The sequence below is a fragment of the Equus przewalskii genome, unplaced genomic scaffold, assembly GCF_037783145.1.
Source record: "Equus przewalskii isolate Varuska unplaced genomic scaffold, EquPr2 ChrUn-13, whole genome shotgun sequence".
In the NCBI taxonomy this organism is placed as follows: domain Eukaryota; kingdom Metazoa; phylum Chordata; class Mammalia; order Perissodactyla; family Equidae; genus Equus; species Equus przewalskii.
Window position 1 is genome coordinate 15729489 of NW_027228750.1, and position 9661 is coordinate 15739149.

At 54.6% G+C, this 9661-nt stretch overlaps 1 protein-coding gene across 2 annotated transcripts; it reads left to right on the top strand.

Moving 5' to 3' along the window:
• The first annotated feature begins 445 nt into the window (after positions 1-445).
• On the top strand, positions 446-6103 carry LOC103544495 (spermatogenesis-associated protein 31D1-like). Of its 2 annotated transcripts, XM_070607625.1 has the most exons (5): positions 882-2129; positions 2233-2522; positions 3288-3348; positions 3803-3863; positions 4161-6103. In XM_070607625.1, exons 2-5 carry the CDS (start codon positions 2337-2339, stop codon positions 4612-4614), a joined length of 762 nt encoding a protein of 253 aa, XP_070463726.1. In that variant the 5' UTR covers positions 882-2129; positions 2233-2336; the 3' UTR covers positions 4615-6103. The 2 variants fall into 2 exon arrangements, with proteins under 2 accessions (XP_070463725.1, XP_070463726.1); XM_070607624.1 differs by having other exon boundaries at positions 446-2522.
• The last annotated feature ends 3558 nt before the right edge of the window (positions 6104-9661 follow it).

The window sequence follows — 9661 nt, forward strand, 5'->3', positions numbered from 1 at the left end:
AAGAGAAAAGGGAAACTTTCTGAAACTCGTCTTAATATCGGAGCCACAGACGCTTCCCGTGCTTCTGTCTTCTGTTAGGAACAGAGAGAGGAATCATCATGTATGTCAGGGAAATACTCCAACGACCCTAAATTTGGGGTGGGCGGTCTGTATTTAATACCACGGGTTCATCTCTACTATACAAACTGTTCCAGCGGCATTCGATTTTCTGGAAGACTTTTCTGATTGATTTACGTTGTAAAACACACGCCCTCCTCATCCTTTCTCCGAGCTGGGAGGCAGGCCAATTCGGGGAACACGCGTGAGGCCTGAGTCAAGTCAGTCCCTGACCTGGGCAGCTGGCTGTGAGGAGGCCCGGAGTCCAGAGCTCTTGTGTGCGAGAGCCTCAACGTGGGACTCTGGTCACGGTCATACCCTAGCCAAGAGTCCCAATTAGGAGTCCCAGCTCCAGAAAAAGGTCTTTGTTGGACTTAAGAAGAATAAAGTTGTTTTAACTGTTGAGAAAGACATTAAAGATCATTTTGGTGGCTGCTAAGAGAGTTACTCTGAAGCAAATTCTTCTGTGATCGCACATATTCATAAACCGGGAACACAGTCATCATATTAAGCTAGTAAGAACAACATCTACCTTAATTCTTTTGGTGTAAGTAAGCTTACCTTACTATCAAGTAAAAGAGTACCTCCCCGTAGGTGTGTGGACGTGTAGCTGTGTAACAACTATCAAATCGGACATCTAAGCACTACCTGTCCAACAGGTCAGAAAAATTAACATGTTGATCAAAAAGTACAATCCCTAAGTGAACCCCCACTTCTCACTGAAAAAGGGATGCCTGATGATGTCACCAGCGAATTCCTCTAGGACTCGAAGGGCCGTCTTTCTGCAGGTTCAGGCAAGACTTGAGGCTCCGGGGGCCCAGAGTGGGCGGGAGGGGGAAGGCAAGACCAACTCTGAGAAAGAGAACATGTGGAGGGCAAACCAGGGAGACCAGAAAGGGGCTACTTGAGACTGGACTCCAACCCGGGCCAAGGACCCGGCCCCAACGTCCGCTCTCAACAGCCGCACTTCAGCTCACTCGAGCCGTGCCCGGCTTCGGGCTGGGCCACACAGGCGTCTAAACTCTGGAAACGGAAGACGGTCTATTTTGGGCGGAATGAGAAGAAACAGGGTCAAGACGACAGAAAAGCTTAGAGAAAACGAGAATGTGCTTAATTCTCTGGTTGCAAAGTACCGAATTGGTCGGTGCAAATGTGTCCATGCCTGTGTACGTGTGGGCTTGTGTGTGTGTCTGTGTGTGTGTGTCCAGCATGTCCCATAAGTCTTGGTGAAGGCTTTCTCACTTCAGAAGTAGAAGTGCGACTAACATAAAACACATTATTGGGAGGTTTAATTACTTAAAGTTTTATTATGCTTATGTTAAATAATAAATGATTAGTTTCAACTTTTAGGTGAGTCATTCGGAGTGAAGATGGCAAAGGTTGATCGAAACAATAACAAAGTTCATATTCAAAGCCAAATAAGCGTAAAATAAAGCGGGACTTCCAGATTGACGAAACCAAAAGCTTGTTACGTGGACAAATGGAGTGGAGACTGGCACAACATCGATGAACCTGGCGGGCGTTACGCTCAATGGAACAAGCCAGACAGAGGAAGACAGATACCGCCTGGGGTCACTTAACACGTGAACTCGAAAAACGACCAAAGAAAGGTCAGTTCACAGAAACGGAGAGTACAAAAGTGGTGGCCAGTGGCTGTGGAGTGGGAGGGGGAGGGAGAGGCAGGTCAAAGGGGACCAACTCTCAGCCCTGAGATCAAGGAGCTCTGAGGATCTCATGTCTGACGTGGTGACTAGAGTCGAGAACGCTGCATTGTATAACTGAGATCAGCTAAGAGAGCGGCACTACAGTGTCCTCACACACGCACACAGTCAATAAGTGAGGTGAAAACAACAATTGGAGTTGAGGACAGAGGAGAATGAGGGTGTGAATCCCTGGGAACTAGATCAAATTCCTGGGAGAACCTCAGACTTTCAAAGGCCCTGAGATAGGTGGGTTCAAACCAAGAATCCAGGAGACGCAAGGAACCGGGTGACATCCGGCTTCCAGGTGGAAGAAACAGAAAACCAGCTAAGGTCTAGAAGGCCCGGGAGGGTGGAGGGAGGCAGTTGGAGGCCAGTTGGTGGCGCAGGGGCTGGGGTCCAATCGGCTGCCCTCCTCTAGCCTTCGCCCACTCAGGAGCCCCTGTGACACGGCCACAGTTCCATGATGAGGGCGTGGGGTTCTAATCTCCAAGTCACTCCCAGCGCTCAGTTGCCTGAGAGTAGGACTAGATCCGAGATATGGAAACTCCTATCTTATGTCTACAAAGCATTGTTGCTACCTGCTTGAGCTCCAGTGCCGCTTCCTGGGTGATTGGGACCATCCTCCGCATCCTGTATGGACTGGGTCTCTTCCTCCTGTTCTTTCCCCCCCGCAAAAGGAATTTGCCCTCACAACCAACTGACAAAAGGAGAAACGTCAGGAAGGTAAGAAATCCTGGACCCAGACCCACCACAAGACGAGTCTCTCTCCTCTTTGACTGGGATTTCCACTTCTCTGAATCAACTAGAGGGACTCCAGGGATGGGAAAGAATAGAACATCGTCCTCCTAGAGACAAGCCAGGTTGGGTGGGCAGGGGGGAGAGTGGGCACAAGGATTTCGGTCCGAAGACCTCCGAGCAGGAGTCCCGGTGTGGTAGAGGGCTCCAGGGAAAGGCCCCAGAGGCCAGCGACCAGTGGCCACGGACGGGATGCCGAGTGGGGTCTGTGGGAAGACAGGCCCTGAGCACCGCTTCCCCAGCCACCTCCCCGGGGCAGGTGTCTCAGGCGGGCCTTTTCTCTGTTGTGGTTGATCTGAGGGCAGAGCTGAGCCCCCGAGAGCCTCTGGGCAGGACTTGGAGTGGGGCTGTAGCCTCAGGAAGCAAAGTCCTCCCTGAGGAAGCTCACAAGATTCTGTACATCTGAGAATGTGCGTGTTTCTGGAGCAGAGGAACAGTGACAGAAGATGCATGCTGGTCCCACATGGGGACCTTCTTATGATCCTCAAAGAAGGAAGGCAGCAAATGTCCATTTTGTGTTCAATTATCCACTTCAAAAGTAAGTAAAAGGGAAGAAACACCCCAGAGCCCCAGGAGTTCAGGGTAGACAGTCATCCTGCTCACAAACGCTGTGCATCTGCGGCTGGTCCAGAGAGAGGAGAGGGAGCCTTGGGTCTCAGCTCCCCCAGTTTCTTGTTTTTTCTCTCATTTCAGCGTCAAGTGGAGCCGAGAGGGAGGAGCAGCAGGAGCAGGAAGAAAAGGGGAGCTTGGAAAGGTAAGCTCCTGCCATTCAGCCCTGTGCCCCAGAGCTGGCCTCCACCTCCTGTCCCTGAGCGCCCAGCTCCGTGGGCTCGAGGAGGCCAGGGACAGAGCCTGTCCCTCAGGAAACAGAGCCCTCAGCGAGGCTCCCGGGAAGGAGAGGAAAACCTGAGTACTTGCCAGATTCTGTGCTGGGAACTGAGGCCCAGGCCAGCAGGCGTCTGGAACAGGGTGTTGCCCAGCAGGGGCATGTGGGCTGTGGTAGAGGTTGAAGCACTTGGTCCATGACAAACCTCAACCCATCAGCAGCCTTGCCATCCCCATCAGGGATCCCGTGGCCTTGGGCACTGGTGCCTGGGCTCCAGAGTCTGACCTCAAACGGTCTCCCCTAAAGGCACACTGCACGCAGCCCCCTGCCAGAGCCCTCGGCCCCCACCTTCACCGCTGTGACCCGGTGCCCTCATTTCTAGCTTACAGAGCTGGCCGGAAGGACCTGGCAGAAGTGGGGGGCCTGAGGTCCCTTTCGCCAAGGTAAGGAATCTTGCCCTTCTCTCCTGGGCTTCTTCCTCGCAGAGTCTCTGACGTGCCCCAGGGCTACAGGCAGCTTGGGGCTGAGCTGGGAGGGGAGCCATGGGGCAGGGGGTGGCAAGAGGCCTGGGGGGAGGGACAGCAGGAGAATTCGGCGAAGTGAAGGGAGGGCCAGGGAGGGCCATGGCTCTCAAGGGGCCACCCGCACCTGGCCTGGCCTGGCCTGGCCTGGCCTGCCCTGCCCTGCTGTCCCAGGGCCCTCTGCTCCTGGCTACAGCTTGTGCATCTTGTTTCCCGCAGCTCCCCGGGGAGGCTGTCTTGTAAGGGGTGCTTCCATCGCTTGTCATCTCAAGACTCCCCTGGGGAGGCGTGCAAGACAGCGTCTGCTAGAGTCCGCCAGCCATGCGGGAAGCCCGTGCAAGGTGCTCCTCTCACCACGACTCCAGCACATTCCCTGGCTCTTCTCACCCAGCGCACTCTACCTTGGGCCTCCACCCTGCCAGCAGAACCGCCCTCGGCCCTGACCACCACTCCACTACGCCCTGTGGCCACGAGCTCGGCTCCAGCTCACTCGTGTTGGCCATTTCCCAACTCAGGCCACGGCCGCGTGAGCTGTCGCCTTGAAACGTTCCCCTCCCGGTGGAACATGAGTCCAGGCCTTGTTCTTCCCCGTGCCATGGCGCTTCGGGTCCCAGCAAGGGCCCCTGTCCTGCCACCCACCAGTGGCCTCATTCTGGGGAGGCCCCACAAATAGGGAGGGAGAGACCAACAGCCCCTCAGTTGCCAGCCCTGACGCCCAGAAGCTGCTCGAGACAGACATCATGGAAAGCATGCCAACGGAGGTCTGGGAAGAAGAGCAAGATGGTCCACGCCCTCCTCAGATGCTCCAAGCACACACGATCACGTCTGGGCTGAATTTCCGCTGGGGCCTACCCCTCCTGTCCTTGGGGCCTGCGGCTCCGAAAGCATGTGAGGCTCAACCCTTGGCCCTTCCACGGTCCCCTCTGGCCCCCGCAGCCACCTGGGATTCTGGGGCCCCCTCGCAAGTTGACTCTGCACGCTTCATGGGAAAACCTCTTGAGCCTCCTCCGGGTGACCAGGTCTTAACTTTGACGACAAAACCATCAGTTCCCAGGCTGGCCCGTCCCCTCCCTGCTCCCTCACCTGTGTGTGAGGAAAATCAGAAGGCCCTGGGAGGGACCCTACCTGGCGATGGCAGTGGGCCCTCAGAAGCCTCTCTCTCAGGACAGGAGGGCCGGCCGCCTTCTCCAACCTTCCCACGCAGCCTCTCAGAGAGAAAAGGGCAGGGTGGGACCTTCGTGGGGGCCGAGCAAGGCCGTCGGGGGCCGACTTCAGGCTCCCCAGTGGCCAGGGAAGAGCCTCGGGAGGAGAGTAGCAGTGGGGCCTCACCAGAGCCCTGCCGTGGGGTGGCAACACTGGACGGGGAGTCAGGGTCCCAGTCTCGGAGCCAGGTCGAGGACATGGGAGACACCCTCGAGACCAAACCCCTCCTGCCCCCGCCTGCAAAGGAAGAGGATCTTCACGACAGCCGTTTCAGAAAAATGTTGAGACGCCTCCTGCCCTGCCTGAGGCCCAACAAGGAGGAAGCGCGAGAGGATCCCCTCGCAAAGGCAAGCCCGCCTCAGCCACCGCCCAGAGCCGGGCACGGGTCACACACAGCTCGGCGTCGGATGGGGCGGGGCTGTTCAGGCGCCATCGACAGTGACATCCTGTGTCTGCATCCTGGGAGGGAAACTGAGGCTGGCCGAGAACTTCTGGCCTCCCAGCAGAAGCATCGTAAAAACCATTTCAGGCCTGGCAAGCTGGACATACCTGTTACCACGACGTTCCCTCCTCCCCAGAGCAGAGGAGAACAATCACAGAGGACAGTCCCCAACCCACCTCCAGGGACCACAACTGTCCGAATACGAGGGAATGGATCAGAACAGGCGTGGAAACTGGAACTTGCCATCCAGGCAGCCACGGCCCCCAGCCAAACCCTGCCAGCCTGGGCTGAGGGTGGCAGCTGCCTCAGCCAATCCATTAGCCGTCATGGTGTCCTCAGATATGTGTCTCCCGGGATGAGTAGACTGTGCCTGACACACCTTTCCTCGTATGGGGAACGCGTCTCTCCCCAAATGGGGAAGTGGAGGAACAGAAAACCTGGTTTTTCTCCTTATCCCACCCTCCGTGCTAACGCTGTCCTCCTACCCCAATTTTTCCCAAATACACTTGTTTTCTCCTTTGAGGTCGTGGCTTCTGTCTGTGCCCTGCTAGGGGGAAAAACGGGGTCAGGCTCCGCCCTTCCTGAGCATCTGCTCCAGCTTCCAGAAGGGACAGGGCCACGGGGGGAGACCAACTGCAGCGTGGCTCACCTGCCCTCGCCCCAGCTCCCCCATTGCACCTCAAGTCCCCATCACACCGTCCTCCCAAAAACAGATGGAAGCTTTGGGCTCTTTCCAGATGAGCGAAACCTCTAAGACCCCAAGCCCACGATGGGCCCCGCCTGTCCTCTCCTGCATTCTCTGGCCCTTGAACTTGTGGGGCTATAGGGAGGGGGTTTTCAGAGGCTCCAGGAAGTGTAGAGACAGGTTCACAGGTCACAGAGGGCGGAGGGGAGTGTGGGGCAGTGCTGGCCCTGAGTCCGGAGGGCGAGGAAGCTTGCCCTGCACCCCGAGCTCTTGGTGGGAATAGATGACGCTGCCCCGGGAGCTTCTTCTCTCCCTGCTGAAGCTGCCATGGAGATGGGCCTGCGCATCCCTCTCGCCCCAGCGTCCCCGTCCCTCTGTGCTTGTCACAGTCTGGAGCAGCAGCGACAAGGATGACTGCGCTCCCGGCTCTGAGGGCGGGTGGGTGGGGAGCACGCATGCTGCTGTGGGCCCTCACCCCTCTGCCCAGAGGAGCTCAGAGCCCTGCTCTCCTGCACCTGACTTCTCCTGCTGGCGAACGGAGCCGGGAGTGAGTGTGTGGGGTCACCACCTGACGGTGGGACACTGTGCGTCTAGGGTGGGACCCTGACTTCCCATAGACGTGCTTGGGAACACGTTTGGAGCTCCAGCACCTGGCCCTGCGACACGGGGGAAGGCTTCAGGGTCCCACAACTCCCTGGCAGGGAAAGCCTCCGCTCGCCATTAGCAAGGAGACCACGCCCAGAATCCAGGAAAAAGGAAAGCTCCCGGTGGACGGATCCCCCGGGGCGGCTCCAGACTGCAAGCTGCCGCAGGATTTACAGTCTCCGGCACTTGGCTCGGTGCGAGGGGCACCCGGACTTCCCGTAGACATGCTTGGGGACATGCTTGGAGCTCCAACGCCTGGCTCTGAGGCGCGGGGTAAGGCTTCGGGGTCCCGCATTGCCCCAGCAGGGAAAGCCTCTGCTCGCCATTAGCAGAGAGACCACACCCAGAATCCAGGAAAAAGGAAAGCTCCCAGTGGGCGGATCCCCCGGGGCGGCTCCAGGCCACAAGCTGCTGCTGGGCTCACAGTCTCCTGCACACGGGTCGGTACAGGGGGTGCCTGGACTTCCCGTGGACCCACCTGGAGACTGGGTGGAGCTCCAACGCCCGGCTCTGTGGCCTGGGGGGTTGCTCCAGGGTCCCACACCTCCCGCCGCAGGGAGGGCCTCTGCTCGCATTGGCAGGGAGGCCCCACACAGCATTCGGAACACCAGGAAGCTCCCTAGAGCAGAATTCACCACAAGGCAGCAGCTTACAAGCCACCGCCAGGCCTACGGACTCTGGCCGTGTCCCAGACGAGGCAAGGGGCTCCCCGAGATCCCATGAGAGTAAAGTGGGGCAGAGTAGAGCTCAGGTGAAACGACTATGTAGCCCACGGGGGAACTCCAGGTTCTTACAGCAGCCTCAGTGAAAGCCTCTGCACAGCACTAGTAGAGAGGCCCCGACTGGCAATTGCAAGGCGGGAGGGCCCTGGGGCGAAAGTAACACAGCTAAGTGAGCTGATGACAGACTGCAGAGGATACCCATAGCTCTGCTGGGACTTATCAGTGGACAAGTGTAATCTGGTGGGCTCTGTTAGGGACAAATCAGAGATTATAGGTGATCCTGCTCCTGGCTGATGGGAAAGCCCACAACACTGCTTCAGACCACAAGGATGGAGCCTGTCTAAGTGGGCTGCAGACAGCAGGCACCAGCAGCCTGAGGTCCCCTTGCGATTGCCACCACAACTGATGAGGGACACCACAGGACCACTGTGACTACGAGGAGGGGTCCAGGTCCAGTCAGTAACATCTGACAGGGTTCCTGGTTGGGGCAGTCTACACAGCTGCCCCCCCACACACACATCGTCGCAACAAGTGGAAGAGCGACTAAACTTCTATCTCTATGCGGAGGTACAAATCCATGCCATCAAGCAGTATTAAAAAATATATTAAATCTCCAGAACGAAGGAAAATGATAAGCACCCAAAACAATCCCAAAGACAATGAAATCTACAACCTAAATGACAATGATTTCAAAACTGCCATTATGAAAACACTCAATGACCTAAAAGAGAATTGAGATAGACAACTCAACGAGTTAGGAGCTATGTCACAAAAGAGCTTCACACCATAAAGAAGAACCAATTAGAAATACTGGAGATGAAGAACACAATCGAGGAGATTAAGAAAAATCTGGACTCTCTGAACAGTAGGGTCAATAATATGGAGGACAGAATTAGCAATTTGGAGGATAGGAATATAGAAATGCTGCAGGCAGAGGAGGAGAGAGAATTAAGACTAAAAAGAAATGAAGAAACTCTCCAAGAATTATCTGACTCAATTAGGAAATGCAACATAAGGATTATAGGTGTACCAGAGGGAGAAGAGAAGGAGAAGGGGTCAGAAGGCCTGTTCCAAAGAAATAATACCTGACAACTTTCCAAACTTGGAATGTATAGACTCATGTCACAGAAGACAATAGATCTCCAAGCTTTATTAACTCAAGAAGACCAACCCCAAGACATATAGTAGTGAAACTAGCAAAAGTCAACAAGAAAGAGAAAATACTAAGGGCAGTCAGGCAGAAGAAAATAACTTACAAAGGAAACCCCATAAGGCTATCAGCAGATTTCTCAGGAGAGACCTTACAGGCTAGAAGAGATGGGAATGAAATATTCAAAACTCTGAAGGATAAAAGCTTGCAGCCAAGAGTACTCTACCCAGGCAAAAATATCCTTCAAATACGATGGAGAAATAAAAACTTTCCCAGATAAACAAAAGTTAAGGGAGTTCATCACCACAAAACCTCCTCTTCAAGAATTGCTGAGGAAGAAACTCATACCTGAAAAATCAAAAAAGGAAAGGGGTTACAAAATCCAGAACAAAGGAGATAAGCAGAAGGAATAATACAAAGTAATAGCTCTCCCCATCAGGACAAAATGCAAAAGAACCCGAAAGCAAGTGATAAAATGGCAACAGTAGGCCGCCATGTTGCAATAATCACAGTAAACGTGAATGGATTGAACTCTCAAATCAAAAGGCACAGAGTGGCAGGATGGAATAAAGAACAAGATCCAACAATATGCTGCCTCCAGGAAACACACCTCAGCCCCAAAGACAAACACAGACTCAGAGTGAAGAGATAAAGCAATACTCCAAGCCAATAACAAACAAAAGAAAGCAGGTGTTGCCATACTTATATCAGACAAAGTAGACTTCAAAGCAAAACAGGTAACAAAAGACAAAGAGGGGCAGTATATAATGATAAAAGGGACGCTCCACCAAGATGACATAACAGTCATAAATATATACGCACCTAACACAGGAGCACCAAAATTCGTGAAGAAACTCTTAACAAAACTAAAAG

What these genes read in the sequence shown, in the direction of transcription:
- LOC103544495 (XM_070607624.1), top strand. Translation starts at nt 2,337, where the DNA reads ATGGAAACTCCTATCTTATGTCTACAAAGCATTGTTGCTACCTGCTTG. An exon ending in GAAAAGGGGAGCTTGGAAAG is followed by an intron (nt 3,349 to 3,802) that starts GTAAGCTCCTGC and finishes CCTCATTTCTAG; the next exon opens with CTTACAGAGCTGGCCGGAAG. An exon ending in CTGAGGTCCCTTTCGCCAAG is followed by an intron (nt 3,864 to 4,160) that starts GTAAGGAATCTT and finishes TGTTTCCCGCAG; the next exon opens with CTCCCCGGGGAGGCTGTCTT.